The 24,607-nt window shown below is 39.7% G+C and overlaps 2 protein-coding genes across 18 annotated transcripts in view; both read right to left on the bottom strand.

The window, feature by feature from the left end:
• Positions 1–24,607, bottom strand: part of LOC127053138 (neural cell adhesion molecule L1-like protein) — a 1,307,741-nt gene that overhangs the window by 1,145,160 nt on the left and 137,974 nt on the right. For 14 of the 17 annotated variants that reach the window (XR_007774952.1, XR_007774953.1, XR_007774954.1 and 11 more), the window contains 12 exons: positions 23,244–23,428; positions 19,956–19,988; positions 16,693–16,824; positions 14,766–14,903; positions 13,621–13,732; positions 13,002–13,168; positions 11,010–11,175; positions 10,098–10,222; positions 6,197–6,298; positions 5,770–5,967; positions 4,600–4,670; positions 588–810 (listed from right to left, as the gene is read on the bottom strand). Coding sequence is in view for 14 of the 17 variants with exons in the window: in XM_050957295.1 (XP_050813252.1) it covers positions 588–810; positions 4,600–4,670; positions 5,770–5,967; positions 6,197–6,298; positions 10,098–10,222; positions 11,010–11,175; positions 13,002–13,168; positions 13,621–13,732; positions 14,766–14,903; positions 16,693–16,824; positions 19,956–19,988; positions 23,244–23,428 (1,652 nt within the window). In the remaining 3 variants the exon portion in view is untranslated. The remainder of the gene's footprint in view (positions 1–587; positions 811–4,599; positions 4,671–5,769; positions 5,968–6,196; positions 6,299–10,097; positions 10,223–11,009; positions 11,176–13,001; positions 13,169–13,620; positions 13,733–14,765; positions 14,904–16,692; positions 16,825–19,955; positions 19,989–23,243; positions 23,429–24,607) is intronic. The other 3 variants (XM_050957287.1, XM_050957283.1, XM_050957285.1) reach the window with 1 other exon arrangement.
• LOC127053729 (neural cell adhesion molecule L1-like protein) overlaps positions 1–24,607 on the bottom strand; it is a 67,926-nt gene that overhangs the window by 21,980 nt on the left and 21,339 nt on the right. Inside the window, exons 7-17 of the mRNA XM_050958904.1 lie at positions 23,244–23,428; positions 16,693–16,824; positions 14,766–14,903; positions 13,621–13,732; positions 13,002–13,168; positions 11,010–11,175; positions 10,098–10,222; positions 6,197–6,298; positions 5,770–5,967; positions 4,600–4,670; positions 588–810 (exon numbers count right to left, since the gene is read on the bottom strand). Of these exons, the coding sequence (XP_050814861.1) occupies positions 588–810; positions 4,600–4,670; positions 5,770–5,967; positions 6,197–6,298; positions 10,098–10,222; positions 11,010–11,175; positions 13,002–13,168; positions 13,621–13,732; positions 14,766–14,903; positions 16,693–16,824; positions 23,244–23,428 (1,619 nt within the window). The remainder of the gene's footprint in view (positions 1–587; positions 811–4,599; positions 4,671–5,769; positions 5,968–6,196; positions 6,299–10,097; positions 10,223–11,009; positions 11,176–13,001; positions 13,169–13,620; positions 13,733–14,765; positions 14,904–16,692; positions 16,825–23,243; positions 23,429–24,607) is intronic.

Here is a 24,607-nt window from a genome sequence, read left to right as displayed (position 1 = left end):
CCTCAGTGTGGCTGGCCCATTCTGTAAACTGTGTCAAGGAGCCATAGCCATCCTCTTTCTTGCAGCCTTTGGATACTCTACACTACAGGTGTACTGAAGAGGCATGCAAAATCTGAATGGTCTGTATGCTCTGTTTTAATTCTCAAATGCCCACAAACTGAATATGTGCATCTACCTGTAAAGTATTTTACTCCCTGTAGTTTGAGGAGAATGGGTTAGGCCCCAGTCCAGCAAAGTACATAAGCACATACTTAATTTTAAGCATATTCATAGTCCTTCTGAAGTCATTGGGGTTAGTAAAGTGCTTAATGTTAAACATGACTAGGTGCCAGTTTAGGCAAGCAATTGTACACTCATTTTTTTATTTGCAAGCATAGCTGACCTTTTTGAAAATGAAGCTCTTGATAGCTAAAATTCATAATAAGGAAACTGGCACATAATACTTCTGTTTCTTTTAGTATTCCAACATGCTGATCACTAGTGAGTGACATTTAAGCATTTTTAATTGTGAACTGTTATCCATTTATATTGCAATGTAAGAATCATCTGCACCATATATTTTTTACAAAAATATTTCAGTTACTTACTATCCTCTCCTGAATATCCAGTGGTAACATTTGGTTCAGGACCAGATCCATAATTGTTTACAGCTTGGACTTTGATATCATAAGGCACAAAGGTAGGCGTATTCCTCAATGTCAAGGAATGTTTTTTCACGGTTTCTTCGTTCCAGTCTGTCTCGACTCCCTGCTGTCGCCAGCTGACTTTGTACTCCAGTCCTGGTCCATTTTGCTCCATGGGTTTCAATGGCTACAAAGGAAGTTAAAGAGATACTGATCTGCCTTTGTTGCCATAATCATAAAATGGCAGATTAAGTGGAGAATAATTTTGAAGCCATACACTAGAATATTTTGAGAGAAAAAAATTACCTTCCCCTGTCATGTTATTTTTAATACGGCTGTAGGAAAAGCGTTATAATTTTTAGAACAGCATGGGGGAACAACAGCTGGATTTAAAACAGGTTAATTACTACAGCATATCTTTCTACATATAGAATGCACTAACAGGTTTTGCTGCAAGTTTTCTTAGTTTTATGGTAATATAAATATATGTAATCTTCATTACAAGTAAAACACAAAGTATATCAAATTTTTATGTAGCACAACAAGTAGGGTCATTAAAATTTAGATTAGAACATAAGAATGGCCATATTGGGTCAGACCAAAGGTCCATCCAGACCAGTATCCTGCCTACCAACAGTGGCCAATGCCAGGTGCCCCACAGGGAGTGAACCTAACAGGTAATGATCAAGTGATCTCTCTTCTGCTGTCCATCCCCACCCTCTGACAAACAAAGGCTAAGGACACTATTCCTGACCCATCCTGGCTAACAGCCATTAATGGACTTAACCTCCATCAATTTATCTAGTTCTCTTTTAGTCCAAGCCTTCACAACCTCCTCAGGCAAGGAGTTCCACAGGTTGACTGTGCGCTGTGTGAAGAAGAACTTCCTTTTATTTGTTTTAAACCTGCTGCCCATTAATTTCATTTGGTGGCCCCTAGACATTTTAGAAAGAAATGGTTTGTTTGTTTTCCATAAAATCTTTTCAATTTTTATAGCATTTTTTTTCAGTTGTTGATTGTTTTTTGGTTTAAAATCAGAAAATTTAGGAAGAGATGAAAAGTTTCACAGAACATTTTCATTTACAAAAAACAAGCCATTTTTCATCAAAAAGTTGAGGTGTTCACCCTTATTGATAGGCTAGTTCAGTCGCAAAGCCCTTTAGGATTTGTTCTAGCAGCCTTTGAAGTCAATGGAAAGCATGCCATTTACTTCAGTTGTGGGGAAGTGTATCTGAGGAGATGAATAAATGATGGGGCAATGGTAGAGGCCTTACAATCAGATTGGTCATAGCTGTTCTTTGTCAAGATTGCCAGTAAGACTACCAGTTCTGAGCCTTATGATGTGGATACCTGCGAACTGGATTTAATCACTCAGCTTACTAGACCACCGGCGGGCAACCTGCGGCCCATCAGGGTACTCTGCTGGCAGGCCACCAGACCATTTGTTTACATTTGCATGGCTGCCCGCAGCCCCTAGTGGCCATGGTTCACTATTCTTGGCCAATGGGAGCTGCGGGAAGCAGAGGCCAGGCTTCCCGCAGCTCTCATTGGCCGGGAACGGCAAACCGCAGCCACTGGGAGTTGTGGGTGGCCATATAAATGTAAACAAATACTCTGGGAGCCCGCCAGATGATTCCCCTGAGGGGCTGCATGTGGCCCATGAGCTGCACGTTGCCCACTACTGCACTAGACTCATTTTACATAGACCATCATATAGCCATCATATGGTAACAAACCAACATGGGTTGGGTTTGAATAGAGCTGGGAAAATAACATTGATTTTTTTTTGGGGGGGGGGAAAGGGGGGACGGGTCACTGGCACTTCCAAAACACTTTTTAAAACAATGTTTGTGGTAGAACCACATGTTGAACAGAATAGGTTGAACAAAAAATATTTCATTAAATTCAAATATTTCAGTTTTGACCATTTTAAAATGTTTTTGAAAGGAAAATTCATTTTTATCTAAAAAAATCAAAATGTTTCCTTTAGAAAAAAATCAAAATAAAAACATTTTTTTTTTCAGAATTTTTTTAGGTTACCTTTACGACCAAAACAATTTGGCAAAATTAACAGGAATTCATTAAATGTTTCAGTGTCGCCAAATTTGTATTTTTTGTCAAAAAAAGTTTTGTGCAAAAAATTTTGCTCAGATCTAGACTTGAACAATGTGTTTTTATAAGTCAAACTACTTTTAGAATTTAATTGTAATGTATATAAGTCACAAAAATGTTAAGAATTCAATCAACATTTTTTTCCATATATAAGAAGCATTAAAACAAAAACAAAAAAAACACTACAGCTCCAATCCAACAAATCACATGAACTCCATATTCAAAGTATTTGCTGGATCACATTTTAAATTGACTTAATTTGAATTAATATTTAATTAACTGCACTAAGAATGTAATTTATTGAATTGTAATTTATTAACAATTTTGCATAATGTTTAGGAGCACATGACTGTTTAAAATTATCATCAATATTTACACTCTGACTTCTTCATTGAATTGCCAAAGCATCACACAGGAATTTAATTTTGTAAATCCCTTTGACTAAAACGCATGAAAAAGAAAACAACAAAATAAAATTTATTGCTGGAAAATAAATTCCAGTTTAGGGTTAAATTTCAGCCCCACTCAACTATTATTTTGATCTTGCTTAATGCTGCAAAGCCTTGACTGAAAATCCTATTGCTAATGCTCATCTGATCTGTTAATCCAAACTAGGCAGATTAACATCATTTTGTAGAATCAGTGTGTGTATATATCCAGCCCTTGTCTGCTGGAAATAAAGCACTCAGTATGTATCAGGCATAGAAGATCTGCTGCAAAGCCTACAAGAAGCAAACTAAATAAAAATATTTGTTTCCAAAAGTAATCTAAATGAACCCAGAATCCCTGTCCTTATTTATCTAAACCTATCCAATCCCACTCCATTCTCACCTTTAATTGTTGTGCTACAACTGAATTGTAGATTGTAAGATTTTTGGGCAGAGATTATGTCGAGCTAGCAGTACAAATAATTAACAACAACATATGCTGTCTGTGTTGGTAGCTGCCTCTATGCAACTGCTTATAAACATAGAATTGTTCTCACTGACTATGGAATATTTTGTACAATGAAGTTTCACAGTGAAGTAATAGTCAATAGTCTTAGAGGGTCACATTCACTTCTGGGCTACACCAAACTAGGTTAACCAGACAGCGAATATGAAAAATCGGGATGGGGGTGAGGGATAATAGGAGCCTATATAAAAAAAAGGCCCCCAAATTGGGATTGTCCCTATAAAATCGAGACATCTGGTCACTCTAAACCCAACCTAAAATGAAAATTCAGGTTGTGGAAATTTGTATGGTTCGTTTCTGCCAGAACCAGAGTGCAAAATAATCTTTCCAAATCCAATGCAAAATGTGTTCTATTCTAGTTACACAAAATACATTCCTTCTACAATTATTAAAACTTGTTTGGAATTAAAGAGAAAATATATCCCTCTGAACTGATGGCACATAAATTACAGACAAACACTCTGGAAATCTGAAGTCTGTAATTCTGTCCTCAATACTTCTATAGATTCTTTTAACATTTGCACTAATGACCTTCTCCAGCTCTTGCTATATATGGGATTTCTTCTCTCCACTACACACTTGTGTATTACAGGCCTTCTTACATTTTTCCACAGCATTTGTCACACAGGTATCAAAAATGTATTTTTGAATGGTAGAAGGAGGAAATAAATCCTTGCCCCATTGAAGTGAATAGGAGCTTTGCCCTTGACTTCATTGGTCCTTGGATTTAATCCATGGAGTTACTAATGACGACTAGAAGACAGATAGCAGGAAGAAACCCATTAAACCCATATTGAAAATGCGGGTACTCTCTTAACATGATCCTGATAACTTCAGTAATGCTTCAGGATCTTCAGCTTGAAAGGAGAAATTTCACATACAGTATCACTGATAGGAATTTTTAAATTACCTCCCATTTCATAACCATTTCATTTGGTTCAGGAGCTTCGACTCGGATGTTTTCTGGGTTCTTGTCTGGAGCTATAACAGTAGAACGAATAAAATTAGTTTACACCATCTGTCCTTCATTAATCCTGTCTTTTTTCCCCTCTTCCCCTATGCCCTACATCTTCACAAAACAACCAGATAGATGTGGAAAGTGCCAGGATAATTTCCTTACTTGAAATGAATTGGCTTTGTTGCAACTAACCAACACGTAAATAAAGAACCCATGATTAAACATAATTACTTGACATAACAGAGGGTTAGTGAACAAATACGTAGTTTATATGGTTTGATCTTGAGCAGCCTTCTTGGTTAGTTTTAGTTGATATCTCTAAACTGACTTTTTGGATTTCAGAGTACCAGATGTAGGGGGATTATTCTGAAGAGACATTCCCCCTGTTGGGAATGAAAAACAGAAGGTGTATCATTAATGTGTGACACAGAGCTGAAAAACTGTGGAAGAAGCTGAGACGAGTTACGTAAAAAAACAAAAACAAAACCTAAAGCAAAAATAAAGCCTGGGCAATGCAAATTACTATGCAATGCTGAACAGCTGGCCTCTGCAAGTACTTTCAGGAACCAGTCATTTTGTGTTACAATGAGAAATGTGTTGTGAATGGAGATGTGTGACAAGTTCAGAGCTGCTGGGAGGCTCACCATAAAACTTGCTAAAGATCCTATCTAGTTACTGCTTGCATATAAAAGGGCTATATTGTGGCTTTAAGGAACAGAACCAGCTGAAGCCCCTGGACCATTGTGCCTGACTTAGTAAGCTGTCCTCCAGAGTTTGAGGGTGCAGAAGAGCACTGCTACTGTGCCACCCTTGGCAAATGTGTGGCATATGCTCCCTTTCACAGGGTACCAGCTCTTCTGGCTGGTGTGGGTCACAGCTCTGGCCTCTTTCTCTTTCAGAGACTATAGAATATAACTACATCTTCAGAGAGACCCCATTTGGCTTCAGTGGGACAAATCATGGAATAAGGTGTTCAGGTTTGCAGGAGTATAAAAATTTGGTCCCAGATCACTTAAACTGGGCTGAAAGCAATCCTGTCTGATTTCAAACCCTCATGGAACAAATTGGATTGAACGTTAGTCTAGAACATATACAGCCAGGAAATGAGATGACAGTATTTACCAGTGGGAGGTGTTTCATAGCGTGTTGATGATGCGCTAGCCTTGCTTCTTCCAACACCATTAATGGATATAACACGGAACTGGTAACTTATATAAGGAGCCAATGATAAAACAACGGTTGTGTTGTTCCCTGGGATTCTTATGAGTTCCTGCCACTTCCCAGGCTCCCAACGATTTGCTTCAAATTCTACAATGGACTCTGGAAGGGGAAAAATAAAAATGAGAAAGATAATACCAAAAGCATAACTCTGAATTAAAGCCCATATAAATTCAATGGCAAGTACAGAAGAAAACAAAATTTATAACAAAGGTACTTCAAAAATAAAAACCATTAAGGATGTATATGAACCTTATTTGTTTATTCTACTGGTAATGACATAATAAAGGACAAAATAAATGCAAGACTATGGTACTAGAATCCTTCATACCATAAATGGGACTGTTGTGACTGTCTCCTGCTTTCCAGGATAATCTAACACTTCTGTTCTGTTTTTCTGAGAGAAGCAGCTCTTCTGGTGGGTCAGGAACATCTAAGAAATAAAGAGAAAATAGCAGAAAGAAGGTGAGTTGTGTGTATTTAGGGTAAGATTTCAACAGTGTTGTGCATTGGCCTAACTGCTTCAATGGAAGGCTGTGGTACAACTCCCATTGACTTCAATGGTGACTTGGTTAGGCCAGCAACAATCACTTTTAAAAATCCCACCCTTATTATATAAACACAAAGTAGATCCTCTGATTTTATGAATTGCTATATTCATTTTCAGGGAAATCTCGTGTACTCTTATTATAACAACTAGTGCAATAGATTTCTTTTTTCCTTAATCAATATAAAGTCTATACAACAATGAATATATATCAGTGCTGTTTTTTTAACAGAAACTGCATTTGCTTCGCTTATTTATTATGGTCCAAACTGCAATGATGGGGGAAGAAGAGTGAACTTCATCAGATATTAAACCTACACCCTTAAATATTCGTGGGAGGAGAAAATTCATTATCCCTGATGGATTCCCAGTTTAATCCTATGATATGTGAGTGGAGAAGAAAGTTCATCACCCAGCTTCTCAGTTCATGATCCGTCTAGAGGCCAGGACAAAAGCCAGTTGGGTGCTTAGATGCTATGATAGTGAGTATGAAGTAACAACCTGGCTAGATCTCTCTAGGTGCCACAAAAATGACCTTTAATGTCCCAGCAGGGTCATTCCAACCCCAGCTACTGCTCCATCATATGCACTGTCTGTGTCAGAGCTGATTTTCAGAGCTACATATCAAGGTCTGTCTATATAGGAGTTTAGAATCTGACTTGTAAAGCTTTAATACAGCATCTACAGAGATGGATTAACCAGCAGGAGAGCAGGAAAACAGCATGGGAGGACAGACATTTTTGCAGAATGACCTTGTGTTTCTCAACAAGTTTATAAGAGGCAATAGAGATGATCTATGGTTTGGGATAACATACGTTTGTGAAAATGCATACCCTACAGTGAATGCTTTTAATACAGGCACATTCAGACTGACAGATGTTTAACTTCATCAGTTATTAAGACTTGTTTTGTCATTTTTACCATCCGTTTTATGAAATATATATGGTCTGAGGAAAAAGAACAATTTCTCATAGCAACAGTATTGTGGTGCAACATGTTTGTTGAAATAATATCTAAATACAAACAAAAAAATCCATGAAAGAAATAAAAAAAATCATGTTAAAAATAAAACTATGTTCATTATGAAAATATTCTTCAAACCTCAAAGTGGAAATGGTTCCATCTCCTGGAATCACTTTAATCTATGGCGATGTGACATAGTAATTAAACAGATTAAGGAGTGGTGCTTTGAGGCCTTGAGCAAGTCTTCATCCTCCTTGTGCCCCAATCAAGTCACCTTTATAACTGGCTAAAACTAGGACTGACACTGCATTTTTGTAAACTAAATTAAAGGCGAAAGCACAGGATATTTTAAAAACTGAGTTTGTGCCTTCTTACCGTGCTTCTGATGTGTAAAGAATGCTCGAAACATTCTTCCCCTCACCCTACCTCTCCTCTCCTCCCCAATTGTATTACACCTTTGAAATACACCTGTACCTCGATATAACACCGTCCTCGGGAGCCAAAAAATCTTACCACATTATAGGTGAAACTGCATTATATCAAACTTGCTTTGATCCACCAGAGTGCGCAGCCCCACCCCCTCGGAGCATTGCTTTACTGCATTACATCCGAATTCGTGTTATATTGAGTCGTGTTATATCGAGGTAAAGGTGTATCAGAAATACCCAGTATGGTCTCCCTAAATTTTGCTGGTGGCCCTCTTGGGGTCTCAGAGCATGTCTGTTGTGAGTTCTTAGATCTTATTTGGAGAGACAACGGTCCTCTATTTTAACAAAGATGTTCTCCAATATATCCATTAGTCACTGATGAGTGTTAGCAAAACCAAACAGTCTTAACCGTCCAACTAAAAATTCCTTCCTGCTCAAATTGTGGTGTCTTGTTTTTAGTGAAGTTAGTTCTCTAGTCACCATAAGGTTTTCAGAAAAAGCTTGAATTATTAGTTTGAAAAAACACAGATTTTTTTAAACCCCCATCTGGCTATTTTTTATACATCATCATAAAACCAAAAAGGATCAAGACCATTTTTTCCCCCAAGCAGGTCAACTTTTAAAAGGGAATATAACCCTTCATGGAATTTTCATAAGTAGTATAACAAATAGTCAATAAACATGTTGAATTACACAGTAGTATAAAAGTACAGTACAGTAAATAAAAGGCATGTCATGTTGTTAATTTACTTTTTATTGAAAACCAGCATTCATAATTAAAGCATGAAATAAATTTAAAACCATGCAGGTGAGTGATTTAAGTCCTGCTGCAGCCTCTGCCAAGAAAATAAACAAATTAAATTAAAATAAAAACAAAAGCTTGCCCTTAAAATAACATTCCTGTTAATATTCAATTCCCTTAGATAGGTATGTAGGCTATGATTCTGCAATGGATTGCACATCAGTGCACCAGGTTGCCAACCCATGACTTCAATAGGACTTCACATGGGCAGAGCAGCAGGCAGTCCATAGCAGTGTCTGGAGAAAAGGAGGCTGGTCCAGTGATTATGGTGCCAGCATGGGACTTGGGAGAGCTGGATTTCAAGTCTCAGTTCTGTCACTAGCTTCCTGTGTGATGTTAGGTAAATCATTTAGTCTCTCTGTGCCTTTGACCTGGTCTATACTAAAATGTTAGGTCAACCTAGCTATGTCACATTCAGGGATGTGAAAAGCTCACATAACCAGCCTAGCTATCACTTCTCAGGGAGGTGGATTACCTACACTGATTTGGGAGAACCTCTCCCATTGGCATAAATTGTGCTGCTGCAGCATTTCAAGTGTAGACAAGCCCTTAGTTCCCTTTCTGTGAAAAGGGGTTATAACTGCACCCCTTTTAATGATGGCTATGCCACATATAGTGACTGATGAACCTGCAGCTCGAAGCTGTCAGATGCAAGGATTGAACCTGGCACCTCAGGATCTTAAAGCATGAGCCTCAAATGCTTGAACTAAAAGATTCTGTTAGCCATAGCAAATAAGACAACAGCCCTTAGTAATTGACTAGTACATAGATAATAGTACTTCCCTACCTCACAAGGGATTTTGTGAGGATAACTACATTAAAGATTGTAAGTCACTCAGATACTATGGTACTGGGGGATATATAGGTAGGTACCTTAGGTTCAGGACTTTAGAAAACAAAATAAAGCTGCCTCACTATTTTTGCAGAATAAGTATTCCCAATCATAACTGAAGAGGTACATAGGGTGTATTCAAATAGTAAGGTAGACTTATGTATATATCTAAATCAAAACTGGTAAGTTCTCATGGGTGGCTCTTGTAATATCATATTCTGGAACCAGCACAGTCCAAGTGGCTAGGCTGTATGCTGGAGATCTCCATGGAAGCTAGGATGGAGGAATCCTCTCCCTGAGGTTGCAAAGTGACAGCATATCTTTTCCAGCAATGCAACTAGAGCTTCCAGCCTTCAACAGCTCCAACAGCTGGTGTGATTGCCTCTTGCACAAGAGAAAATGATGAATGGTGCTCAACAAGGACATTATTATATGTTTTGTTGTATCAGAATATTGTGCTCTGAGGCCCAGTTTTTACAGATGTTGAGAAAGCATAGTCCTAATCGAAATTAATAGATGCTGCAGGTGCTCTGAATCGCTGAAAATCAGGCCACTGATGTTCTATAAATTGAACTGAGTGTGTAGAAAAACTGGTCTGAATCACTGCATTGTTTAACTTTTTGGATGTAGTTTGCAAACCAGGGGGGGGAAATTACTTACCAAGGACAATTAATTGGAATTCAGCTGTGACACTGTCCAGGGATGTACTAGCCACACAAGTGTAAACGCCTTGATCCTCGAATGTCACACTTGATATGAACAATGTATCCATTTCAGTAATTATCCTTCAGGACCCAAAAAAGAAATTACATAAACATGAGAGAGAGAATTGGAAGAGAAGCATATTATTGATAGACATTTTTTTCCTGAAGGCCTGTTCATGCACGCCTTTGATAACAGACTCATTTGGAATAATATAGTGGTGGTGTATGTCTTATTTAAAATTGTGTCTTAGCTGAAGATATTTTATACATTGTACTTCAGAATATTATTTTTGTAGCAATTTAGAGCTCAGAGTTAGATCCTCAGCTGGTGTAAATGCCATGGCTTCATTGACTTGAATGGAACTATGCTGATTTACCCCTCAGTGAGGATCTGGCCCTCAGCCTTTATGTATGTGCTCAGTCATATTATGTGGTGCGGCGTAGGGGGCTGAACCTCTTCCATGACTAAAAAACAAAGGAATTTAATGCTGGCTCCACTGATGTCAATGATAAAACACCCAGTGGCTGCAGTGGAGCCAGTATTTCACACTTGGATTAAACGTAGGCAGCCAAGTTTAGTACTTCACTGTGCTGTGTACCTGCTGAATGAGACATACTGCACCACAGGATAGCAAGTAAATATGAACCTACCTGTGTAGCTCAGTTCAAAAAAATCAAACTTTAAAATATTTGAAAGAACACAGGTGCAATCATAAAAATATGTGCTGCATGCACAGCTATGATATGCACAGACTTGGCTTAAAGTTATAAAAAACATCCTATCTCTAGGAAACAAAATTAACCATGCTACACATAAACATAGTATTGTTTCAGAGTCAAAACAAGGAGAGGTTTTTATCAAGATTACCTGCCATCTTCTGTGCTGTTGATTTGCAACTCATCTCCATCTTTCCTCCAGGATAATTTAAAACTTTGTTTCAAGTGTGAGTCATATTCAGACTGACATTTCAATAAAACTGAACGTGATTTCAACACTTGAGGGTTTTCAGGAGTAACAACAAGTTTTGTAGCATCTGGTTGATCACAGAAAGATATTCTGATTAGCAATATACAGGTGATTGTACTACATTTCCACCAAGCAATTCAAATGCAGAAAATGATCATACGAGCAATATACTGTAGTTTTTCTCCATACAAGTCAAATTAAGGAGGAATATTTTTGATTTGAGGTTGTGCTAACATTTAGTATACTATAAAAGCATTTTCCTTTGAGTTCAACTCATATCAAAGAGGATCATACAGCCAATCAGAAGTTTATAGGAAAATATCACAGGTGAACATCTTAGCTAATGGTGTGCCAGAATATATGACAAAATAAATGAGATAGAAAAACTTGACTATGATTTTATGCCCAATCCTATTTCAAATAGACTTTGGCAAGGACCCAGAGAAAATGACAAAATAATTAAAGTCAAGTGGGGAAAAATATCACAATCAAGTTTGTTATTTTAAAATCAGTCTGAATGAAGAAACAGAAGAATAAGTAATGGAAAGCAATTGGCTACACTGCCATACAGTGAAAAGCAGCTTTGTGAACATTTCATTGCGTGTTCCCATATTTATAGTCTCTCATTAATTTCTAAACAAGTAAAAGAAGGGTTTCTGTTTTGTTTTGTTTTCTTCCCTAACTACAAAACCTGCAAAATCATCTTTGGCTCAGAGTCAAACTGCAGCCTTTTCTACTCATGCATCATTAGTCCTTCTTCAGGCTACACTAAATCCTCTGTAACGTGCAACCCATTGACTTTAGATTATGTTCTTAACTGTATCTGTCCAGCCCCATACTCCATTTCAAGACACAAAACAAAAAAAAAAACACCAAAACCTGTGTTAAAATGGAGTTAAAGCTGAAAGTATATATCAGTAATTTAAAGGTAACACACATTACAGGAAAGCTATAATTATCCCCAAACCCAAAATTACAAACCCAGCATATGCACTAAGTCTCTGGGCTGTTGAGAGGAAGCAAATCCTCCCACCTTCCCCCCACCCCCGCCACCATGGTGCTCAGGCCAATATAGGAATATGGAAAAAACTCCTTCCCAGTCTCAAAAAGGCTGCTAGCATAATGGCCACAGCAAGGCCCCAAAACTCAGATCCTACTCCAATCTGAGAGGGTAGAGGGGGTGATCACTCATGTTGTTGAAATTCAGCAGGTGCCCAATGCAGGTACTCATGTACTAAGAGGTCCAATCCCCTGAAAAATTGGAATTAGTGGTAGAGGTTGGAGAAGACAATCCCTAAAGAAGTGGGGAATGGGGTGGGAAGTTCCTAATGCCTGGTACAGCAAAGGCCCAATTCCCATGCCCTCAACATTCAAAAAGGCAGATGGCAGTGGGGTTGCAGCAATGCTGCTGGGACCAGGTTAATGGTGTGGAAGGGGGTGAGATGAAGGCAGTCCTCCCTAAGGTGGTGTGGATTACAGAAGGAAGTTTGATCTGCTCTGGACAAGTTACTGCCAGATAGTTCCCAGATGCATTATTAAAGCTGTGACCTAGTTAAGCCACATTTCTTGTGCCTTGTCATTCTTTTTGCAGTGCCCAGGACTGTGAGGATCATGGGGGAAGGACCATGCACTAAATATGCAAGAGTGCATACCTTGCCTTGATTCTTTCATGTTCCTTGCATTAAACATTGAATAATTGTCCCTTGCATCATCCATACTTGATACTGCTTCTTTTGCTGGACTAGGCCCTTCTGAATCAAGTATTGTCCATAAACCATATAATAATTTTTGAAGCAATTACAAGAAGCAGAATATACCTCTGCTTTGGAATACAATTTCTCTAAAGACTTAACATGTTTCAAAGAGGTGTCTATTCATAAAATAAGAAGTTACCTCTGATACCCAGATTGGCAGTGATTGCACTTTTTCCACCCAAATTTGTCACCCAACAAGTGTATGACCCAGAATCTTCTTTCTTTGTCTCTCTGATCTCCAAGGTGCCATTTTCATATACAGTGTACCGCAGACCTTCAAGTGGCATGGTGCTGTCGTCCCTCATCCTAGCAGTATGATAATGGTTACCAATTATTTCCAAGACTCTTGGAACCAGGCTTTCACATCAGGAGAAATTTAGGTTTAGCGATTATTGCAAAGGAATAATATGAAGATTTCTGGATTCTGTTCCCAGCTATGTCACTGAGTGACCGAATATCTCTGAGCAAGTCACGTTAGCCACACCATGTCTCACTTTACCAGCCTATTGGATATTACAATACCTTCCTCAAACAGATATTGTGGGGTTTTATTAATCTTTGCACAGCACTGTGCCTTGAGATCCTTGGATAAAAAGCTTGTTTAAGTCCACCACACCGATATTATCTTATTCATTATTAAATTTAACTCAAACATGATGACTGAAAAGTTTTAATGTGTCTGTACAGTTAAATAACATGTTCAATATAAAACCAGTGATTTAAAACAAGCAGCAGGCAGGCAGTTATATATGGCTTACCAAATAATGACAGCGGGAGGTGAAGCAAAAACTTGACAGTGCAAGAAAGCATTGTAACCAACAACTGTGGCGTAGTCTTCACTGTCTGAGGTTAGCACTAATGGAGCAATATCTGGAAAACAGAATGTAAATCAGCTATGTTATGCTTTGGAGTGAGAATCAAACACATTATTTCTCAGATCCACTTCCCAGTGCCCTCCCCGCCACTAGCACAACAATGAGTTCAAGTAACTGGGCTGGTGCAAGAGGGAACTGCACAATTTCTGGAGCCTCCAGCTGTCCTACCACTGCTCAGTGCAACTGCAGTTCAGATGCTTCGACAGCTACTGCCACCAGCTTATGAGGATCAATGGCTGGTGTATCTCCTTAATGAGAAATTCACTTTCATACTCTATTTTTATACCATGCTCCTTCTCTGGAGTTAGTCGCTGGCTTCCCTGTCAAGCCCCCTGTGTAAACGCATCAGGAAACCTTGTGAAGGAAACCTTGTTGTGAAAGACAACAGGAGGTTGGTTCTCTGACATGCTGGGACTGAAGGGCCTAGGACATGCTCCAGAAATCTTGGGCTGGATGGGGAAACTACATTGGTTCTGCTGCTGATGGGGACTCCTTCCACTAAGTCAATTCCCAGCATTATGATTGTTTCATAAATGAACAAGTTGGTAATAAAAACTGATATTCCAGATTAATGATCTGTGTAACATAATTGTACAGTTAAGGGCACAATCCTGGTTCCACATCATCGGTTTCAACTGAAGTATCTGTTATTGTTTTATTTAATAGAAGAAGTCCTTGAGCGAAGCACAATTCTTAAAATAAAGTATACACACGAGTCATTGTGTGCTTACACTAAACATATAATACAGTGCACATGATGCAAGGCTCTTTGAATCAGATTACACAATAAATAGCAACTCTTCAAATTTTGGACCAATGCAAAGTTACCATGAACTTGTTACAATAGTGAGATTAATGATGAAAGCCATAGAACAACTGCCAGCTTTGGTAAGCATTAACAACTGTGGGCCTAATCGTGCAAACTTTTACTCCCATGATTTAGCCTCAACCAGTGATGGGTGAGCAGGATTGGGTCCTGTGGCAACAGCATCCTTTCCATAAGTAATCTAATGTTGTGGAGTACTTACTTAAAACATTCACATTGGCAGTGGCAAGGATGGTGCCATGCTTGTTAGTTGCCTCACACTGATACACTGCGCTGTCCTGCGGTTGTAGGTTGGTAATGCTGATCTCCCCGGCAGATACTCTGCCTCTATAGGTCCTTTCTGAAAGGAATCAAAGTATGTCAGTAGGATGAGGAATGAGCATTTCTTTGAGTTCAAGAGCATCTCTGAACTTCCTCCATTTCAGATGCAAGCCAAAAGGGCAAGCCGCATATTCAGTATTAGGCTAGCAGTGATGTACCCCAACCACCAGAAAGCTGCTCTAAAGCATTGCATATGTCATCATTCCCAGGGAGAAAAAGAAGTGGATAGCTTGGCTTCAGTAAAATGTTTATCTACAGAGATATTTTACGTATGACAGAAATAGCATGGTTTATATTTTGTGTATGTGTGTGCTGATTTCCAGAAGCACCTAAGGCATCCGACTACCCAGTTCTCATTAAAAAGAATGTCCAAATCATCTACAAAACTTTGAATTTGAGCCATACTGTATGTTCTTTAAAACTGTTGGTATGATGGGATAGACCAGGGATCGGCAACCTTTGGCACGCGGCCGGTCAGGGAAATCCACTGGTGGGCCAGGACTGTTTGTTGAGCTGTGGCAGCCATAAGTTTGGCTGATTGCAGCTCCCAGTGGCTGCACTTCACTATTCCAGGCCAATGGGGGCTGCGGGAAGCGGCATGGGCCTAGGGACACTTCCCGCAGCCCCCATTGGCCTGGAAAGGTGAACCATGGCCAGTGGGAGCTTTGATCGGCGAAACCTGATACACTGCAGGTAAACAAACTGTCCTGGCCTGCTAGTGGATTGCCCTGATGGGCCACGTGCTAGAGGTTGCCGATCCCTGGGGTAGACGGTGTCCTGAGTAACTTGGAGTGAGAATGGAGGTGCCATGCTGCAGATTGGGTCGTTGAGAGGAATTCTGATTTTCTCAGCTAGAATTCATTAGAGGGGTTCAGCGTACAGCCTGCTGTGCTGGCTGGTTCAGGTGTGTCTGTGGCAGAGACAGAGAGAGAGAGATGGCCTAGCCCTTCCCCACTCTAATTCAAGCAGATAGTGCCAGGGGAGGAACAAGGAGGGAGCAGGGCCTTTACTCTTCAGCCATTTCGTGGCTTATCTCTGTGCTAGTTAAGGAGTCCTAGTGGGGCCTTAGTATTGTAAGAGTCTGATCCATGTTCCTAAAGATGAGAAAATTACACTGACTGGCCATAGGCTTTAAATTACAATTGTAGCTTCCATATTATTGTTACTTTAATTCTTCTCCCTTCATTATCGCCATAAAGTATTCACTTTGGCTAAACCAGACAAATCAACTATCAAATGATGCATTTGGAGTTATGTGCCAACGTTTGTGCTGAGAGTACAGTATATGCTAATCTTGTCCAGCTGAGTGTAACCCACACACCTTTTGGGTGTGGCGTTCTGTCCCATCTAATGGCACCGAGACCACTCAAAGAGAAAGTCAAATGAGTCTGTTCTACACCCTTACCTAACAACCAGTTGGCTTTTACCTCATGTGGCAGAGGCTCATGTACTAAGTTCCAGAGGTCCCCAGTTCGATCCCGCCCACCAACGAACTGGGGTCTGTCAGCATTACAAGTGGGGGCTCATCCAGGATTTCAACTGGGAAGACTGTGAAACTCAGGACGTGCTTCCTCAGCTAGGGGAAATACGTAACCCACACACCTTCTGGGTGTGGTGTCTGTCCCATCTAGTGGCACCAAGACCACTTAGAGGGAGAGTTAAATGAGTCTGCTCTACAGCTTTAGCAAACCAGCAGTTGGCTTTTGCCTCATGCACTAAGCTCCAGAGGTCCCCAGTTCGATTCCATCCACCAATGACCAGCATCTGTAGGCATTACATGAGCACACTATTTTATATACTGTACTTACTATCAATAGGCATTCCATTAAGTCTCCACTTTATAGTTGGCTCAGGCTTGCCAGTAGCTTCACACAATAGCAAAGCAGTTGACTCTATGCTGTAAACATCACTTATGGGTTTCTTTATCCACCGAGGAGGTTCTGTTAAGAACAAAAATAATATATTAGCAGACGTTACAACTAGTAGGAATGAAAGTTCATGAAGATGCTGCTATCACTAATGGCTTCCAGCAGATGGCACACTCTATCAACTATTGCAGAGCAGGTTCTCTCTTAAAGGATAAATATATTCTCTTATTTTATTTTGGTTTATAAAATGATTCTACCAGAGACATTAAAATAATATATACACCATTCTCCTCTGTTTAGATGGTATTTGTTGAAATTAAATGCCAAGGAGACGCTGTGGGAAGTGGACAGAGTTTGAGTGAAAATGCCCAGCTGTAAGTGCAAAGCTAAATGTTTTGGGACAGGAAAGCTGGTGAAAATGGGAAGGTTGCTTCGTTTGATATTTTCAGAAAAACCCTCAGTATGGGACTCTTTAACAACAGACATCTAATGTAACCAATGTAACCAAAATGCAAATATCTATTCAATCCAAATCCTCCCCTTGGATGTGACCATGTGGCTTCCATTGACTTCAGTAGGACCTGGATATAGGTCTCTGACAGAAGAACCTGCAGTGTTGAGAATATTTTGGTGACTCAGGGAATGCAGGGGCTGCATCCAAGCTTATCTCTTAGCCAGAGAGGTTTCTTGTGGTTTCTGACACCTTTGCATCATCCTCACAATAGCCAGACAACTGAGATCCCAGGGGCCCGATCCAAAGATTAATGAAGTAAATGGGAGTCTTTCTATTGACTTCTGTCAGCTTTGAAACAGGCCCTAAATGTTCAAGATAGAGCAGTCACCACTCAAAAGTCAACGGTGCTAAAAGTTGTTCACATGGTGGTGCCAGAGATGCAGTGCTGTACTGCCATATTTCCTTGTTCTTAGAACAGGAAGTAAATACGATGTCTATGTTAATGAGGAGAATTGTGTGTGTAGTGTTAGTGTTTGTTTTTGTAGGGTTTTCCTCTTCTTTCTTAAATATGTAAACACTGCTGTTTGTTCACATTAGTGAAGGTCAAAGCAGCACGTCTTGCACTGGAGCAGAAGGTGGGGAGATCCTTCGTTCTTATGGGAGTTTGTTCCACAGTATGGAATCAGTCAAAGCTCTGTCTCTTGCAGAGACCAGCTGTACCCTTGTGGTAGAAAGTTCCACTGTGACTGAGAAGTGGAGTTGTTATCCACAGTCCTCCATCCTGGAGCTTTAGGCAATCTTTTAGATATTCTGGGCCCAGGTCATTAAGGGTCTTGAAGATAAGGACCAAAACAGAAATGAGATGGTGACAATACTCTAATACAATGGTTCCCAAAATATATTCCAAGATCACTCGTTCTTTACGGAGAACTTCTGATAATCCAAAAGAGGCTGCCTGCCTGCCACATGGTTTTACATGGTGCTCCTTGTGTTCAGTTGCTCAGCTGATTCAAAGGACAGCTAAAAATACACAGCCTAAGTACTTTCCTAATGCTTTTCAAATAAGAAACTCCTAGAGTTGCCTCATCGATGTTATGTAATTGTGAGTCTATAGGTGTCCATTAGACAATCTCAGTATTAAAATGTAGTCTACACCATGAAGACACTAGAGAAGCCCTTCTCTGTTAGGAAGGGGTGCAGTGCTGCCTATTAATATATCAAATGCAATGGATGCAGCATCAAAATATGAACATGTACCACTTGAATCTGTAAAATCCCACATTTATGCCATCAAGTTGCTGATTTGTGTGAGCAAGATGAGTAAAGGCAGCCACCTCCAGGGGCAATTTCCTCTTAAAAGGGCTGCGAATGTGGGGGTTGGGATTAAAATTGGTTTGTTTGTTTTTAATGAAGCCCCTAATTATTATATTATTATTAATTACTATTATTCTGACAATAAAGACTAAACACCCCAACCAAGATCAGGGTTATGATGCCAGGCATTGTGCTAGTTAAAAGCTTCAGGGGTTATAAGCAATTTAAATTTGGGGGAGATTATATTTAATAAATAAAAGTATTTAAAATCATGACAATTTGTTGTTGTTGTTTTTTAAAAGAACCTCACTCTGCTCAAACAGAAAAACAAGCTTTTTCTGTCCCCATTCCAGGCTACATCAATTTTCAAAAAGAGAGATTAAAATGTTCAAGCAGTCAAACAATTTGCTGGTTGAATATTTTCATATGTTTTGTCATAATTGCCTGAATCTTGGCCTTCAAACTATTGTACGATTAGTAAATAGGCTGCACGCAAAAGCCATTGCTAGAGAATGCTGTTATGAAGACGAGTTTTGTTTTGACATGCTTAAGTATCAGCAAGAAGAACTGCAGGTATGACAGTGTGGAAATGAGAGCTAGATCCTGATTTATACTGTAGCAATAGGAGAGAGAATGGGCAGTGGAGCAGTGCCAGTTAATATTATGGAGAGTAATTTTTCTTACTTGTTTAATTTTCTCTCCCTATACACATTCTTAGAGGAAAATCTGGCATATCCTCAGATGCTATAAAGTGGCATGACTCCACCAAAGCCAATAGAAATACACTCATTTACACCAGCTGAGGATCTGACCCTGTCATGTGCCCAGAGAGAGAATGGGACTGAATAGGTGGCTCGGTGATGGATGTTAGTGACATTTACTGGTTTGAAACTCTAGAAAAGGAGACTATTTGGGCTCCGTTATGCCTAACGTGATACATGGGAGGAGACTTCTAATAGATCAAAATCCTATTAGTGACATCAACAGACATTAGTTAGATGCAAGGGAGAGGAGCTTAATAGCTCTCATAAAAAGCATTCTTTACATGGCAATAGCAGTTTTAGGTTTTTGGGGACTTGCTGGTTAACGAACAGAAACAATAATTCATCAAAAAGCTTTTCTCCCTGTGGTCAACATACTGAACAACTTAATTCATGTTATTTCCCTTGTATTTTACTATTTGAAGCTCCTGCAATTGAGAAAACCATGACCGGATTGTTAAAATATTCAGCTATTGTAGAGACGTTCCATACCATCTGGAATGATTTCTAAGAGTCAGCAACTTCCACGACAGGAGCATTTGAAACCTCTCCAGGTCGTGCTGTCCCATTCCTCCCCACATTCAGGAAGAGAAATAAATATTATGCAAAACAAGGCTGCGTCAAACGAGAGGGCGTGATCAGTCACATCATGTGACAAAATGCTGTGTAGATACCTGAAAGGCTGTTCTTCCTCTTTGGTTGCCTGCCTATGGAGAAGTGAGGAGAGATGGGGAAGTGAAGATTAAAATTGAGCAGCTGGCAGATGTGGATGGCTTAACAGCGCAGAAGCACATTTCTCTCAGCAAAGTCTCTTTTTTACTCATGGCAAGTGAAAAATGTTTTCGCCGAGTCTTTCAATTATGTTTCAGTATCTTCCTCCCAGAGCTATTTTGGGTGTCTTATTCAAAACAGTAGCCTCATTAGCACAGCTGATAGTAACATTACCAAATGATAATATCACGAAATGTTGTACTCTGCTCTGTGAGGGGAACTGTGAGTCCTGTTGTGTGCCTGGACACAGCAATACAGGGGAGTGAGGAGTCACCACACACTCCTGCATGGGCTACCCACATTTCTGGAGCTTTCCCAGTGATGGAAGGAGGAAGAGCAACTGCCAGCAGGCTGATAGTCCCCCTGTGAGCAGATGGTGGGTGAGTGAGTCCCTCAATGCACACATGGAGCAATAACCTGCTGCAGAAAGGGGGATGGTGAACATCCCTGTGCCCTGGAGCAGTGGGAAGCAGAAATCACATTGTGACTTTCACACTCTGTTGCTACTCTATTCCTGAAGCAGCAACATTACATGCTACTCGGTCCTGGGGCTGGATTGCCCTATCAACTCTGAAGAAGAGGCATTTATCTGCAAACTCATTCTGTTACTCATCCTCTGTGTAACTATGGGGCAATGCTTTTCTAGACTTTATTTTGACCCTAGATTGTTTCTCATTTTTTATTTAAAATGGAAGTGTTTTGCATTGTTACCTAACCCACTCAGTTTGCATGATGCCTATTTTAAGATACTACATTGGCTGATTTTATGACTCCGTTTCCCTCCGCCTATAAATAAATAAATAGTGGATAGGAAAATGTACATATCAGTGCAAGCTCCATTGATTTCAAAAAAGAGTTACCCTGGAGTAACTAAGTTACTGTGTTATGCTTTGTGCTATGTTATGCTATTATGTGATATGATACAAGTCACTATTTTTAAGATTGAATCTCTGACATTATGCCTACGAAGCACTGCTGGCTGCCAATGGCTAGGTATGCGGTGAGCTGAGACTTCTGTTTATTATGTGATAGTTTGCTCCATTAATGTGTGCTCCACCCACCACTGTTTGTTTGTCTCATCCAAATGGTACATCTCGTCATAGCATAGACTGCAAGCTAAACTGCATGTGAGGGAACTTCAAAGCCACAAGCCTCTAGTTCTTGACGTGTACCAGACAAGTCAGTTTCTGAGCTTCCTGACTTTTTCCTGGGTATACACCGTGCCGTACATAGTGGTGCCCAAATTCCTGATGTGTGTATCTAGGTGCTATCATCATGTTATTATTTGCCTTTCAAAAGCAAAGAAAGGCATTGTGCTTTATTATTAATTATCGTTTAAGAGTTGACAGTGTCCTTAGGAGTTTACCACCTAAGTAAATCCAGAAAATACACTGGCAGACTTCAAATGTGATGCTCCTGTAAAATGATTCACGTGGGCAGGAAGGAAGATGTTTTGTCCATGGGGATAGAACCCCAGACATGTGGGTCTAAAAGCATGAGCCTCTATGGCCTGTGCAGAAAGAACCAGGTCTCTTAACCAAAGGCTACAACAGACTCGTAAAAATCTTCATGTGGTTCAGCCACCACAGGTCAACAGAGCCATCCAGAGTCAGCAAGGGTGACACTAAGAGCAATTTTTCAACAACGTATTATTTTAGTGAAGGGCTGGAGACAGCAATTTGTGATGGCATCTTCCTGGCAGGAGCTGGCCTCACTAGCCTTTGTGGAAGCAGAGATACAGTTTGCAGATCTAAAGTTAGACAAGCCCCCTGGCTAACGTACACAGATAGTACAGGAGTAACGATAACATTAATGAGTGAGGATGTCAATAACTGCTGGAAGGCAAATTAGTAGGAGTTACAAAACAGAGCAAATGGGGAAAAGTAAGTAGATAGTGAGTTCCCTAGCTCCTACAGTCAGAGTTATAGTCCCTTAAATTGTCCTGTTATGTTAACTTTGTTAGGATTTTATTAATATTACAAGTTGTGAAGGTTTGTCATGTGAGACACTGGCTAAGTGTGCATGATCATGTCACCTTCGGCTACTTCTACCAGCTAATGAAGTTACTCCTTCATGCCTGTGCTTTTGACACTGAAGATCATGGACACTCAATCCCTTTCGATAACCCAAAGTAAGTTCATTTAGGGATGAGAGTGTCACAGGGAAGTGCTCTAGTGAAGATCAGCGATGGCAGGAAAAAGCAGGCATGGGTGAGGGATTAAAAGAAGAACAGTGTCACTAGTTGCACTGGAGAGGAAGGAGTGGTTCCAAAGGTGTGGGATGGTGTGACGGTAGAATTTGGGTTCTGAAGAAGATGAGGCTAAGGGATCATAAAGATAAGCAAAATCAGCAGGGTAAAAAATGAGCACTTGAGTGTACCGTGGCAGAAATATAGGTAGCAGCTGTGTCCTGCAAGTGAGGCTGAGAAGTTTCAATACAACGTGGAAGGAGCCAAAGAAAAGATCAGAGTCCTGTGGTAGGAAATGAAGCAGATAGTTCAGCTGTGATATTTTGAAAAACCTGGAAGGGAGCAAGGTAAGGGAACTGCAGTAATCTAGCTGAGACATCACCGACACCTTTCAGACGGTGGCAAATATAATTAAAAACACAGAGATTACTCTTTGTGACTATGTTATGTTCCCATTATTGAGGCCAGGAATGTTTCTCCTAATTTCTCCTTTCTATGCAAGATGCTTTGGAATTAACAGACAGACCTTATTCTATAGATTAGGAGTTATGTTTGAATAAAGCATGCAAAGTTACTATATTTCCCACATTAAAAAAATAAGTAAAGCATACCTCTGCTAGTTTCATAGATTGTAAGGCCAAAAGTGAACATTAGATTGTCTAGTCTGAAGTCTGCATAACACATGCCACAGAATTTAATCCAATAACTTGTGCTTGACTAAAGCATAACTTTATATTTTAAATTACTGTTTTTGCATATATTACCATTTTTACTTCCCATGCTACAAAATCTTCATGGTTTGTGGAAAAAAATAATCATTTTACATGAAATGTAATGCTACAGTGTGCAAATATAAAATCACTGGGACAGATCCTCAGCTGGTATAAATCAGTGCAGCTCCATGGACTTCAAGGGAATTGTTCTGATTTACACTGGCAGAGATTCTGACACCCCTGCTTGTTTATTATTCAAAATCTAAAACCCATTAAAATGCAAATAGCACCTTCCACGTGAACTTGAAACTCATGTTTCGCTCTCCCCACAGAATTGCTTGCTGTGCACTCATAAGTGCCTTCATCTGCTGCAGATACTTGTTTTATCTTCAAAATCTTTCCAAAACTTTCTGTCACTGCTCTGTCCTTGGGCAAATCTCTACCAACCTTGATCCAGTTAAGATGCGGAGTTGGGCTAGCAGAAAAAGAAAGAAGATATTGAATTTTAAAAAAAAGAAGTTGTAACATTTCACATCAGTATAACTTCAGAATGTTGAAGTTTATACATTTCCCTTTGCAAGATCATGATTTCAGAATTCTCGAAATGGCTCTCCGTGCGCATAGCTACCCATTTTACTTATTACAACATCCTGGCTGGAGGTTTGATATTGTCCATAGCTTGTACTGCCTGTTGGTTAAAAGGGCCCTGTGTACAATAAATCCTTCATAGATGACACTGGGCCGCAAAACAGGTTTGCATCCCTTGTAAACATATTGGTATGAACTGCAGTAGAGGCACTGAAGCTTGTTTTGTCCTGTTCCATAGGGACTTCTTGCAGACAGAGGATGGGTAAAGACTTCATTAAAATAACTCTGCTCTGTACTTTGCCTGATTAGACAGGGCTAACCACATGTCACTGATGGCTGAAAAAGCTACTTTATATTTTTAGAAAGTTAGGAGCATGCTCAGAACCAGAGACAGGACAGATTGCTGTCTGAACATTCCCAGCTGGGTTTCCTGACCCCAGCACCACACGATGCACATACACAGTGTCATATCTGCTTACGCTTGTGTCCATCTGTTAAGATGGCAGAATGCCCAGGCACAAGTTACTCAAAGCCGCAGGTACCGAGAAATTATGTTCTTTTATGAACAGCACGGATAACAGTTCAAGTGTCAGATTTTCTGCAAGAGAGTTCATCCCTGATATATCCTGAAACAGAGACACTATGAAACCCCTTACATTTCATCAACACCAGTTTAGATCTTTGTACCATCTAGAGAAGGTTGCCTGCCATTTTCAAGATCAGGGTAAAATCCTCTGAGATGACAAAGTGGCAATATATTTATTGCTGTTAATTATTTTTTGATAGACTGGTCCTCGTTTTCAGAGTTTGATACTTGTCTCTATCTAGCCAATCTAGTTCCTCATTGACAGCTGCAGGGATGAACTGCAAGGGGGGGTAGGTTGGGGGAATATACTTAAAGTCTATCAAAAAATTTCATTTCTTTTTCCAAAGAAAAGTACCTTTTTGAATACAAGATTTTTTTTCATTTTGTCCTAATTTGTTCATGTTTTGATGTAAATCTTAAAAACCAAAAAGATTGATTTCAAAAAGCTATTTATTTTGTTTTAGTGGGGATAACTCCCCC

Source organism: Gopherus flavomarginatus, chromosome 6, assembly GCF_025201925.1.
Source record: "Gopherus flavomarginatus isolate rGopFla2 chromosome 6, rGopFla2.mat.asm, whole genome shotgun sequence".
Classification (NCBI taxonomy): domain Eukaryota; kingdom Metazoa; phylum Chordata; order Testudines; family Testudinidae; genus Gopherus; species Gopherus flavomarginatus.
This window is presented reverse-complemented; position numbering and strand designations above follow the sequence as displayed.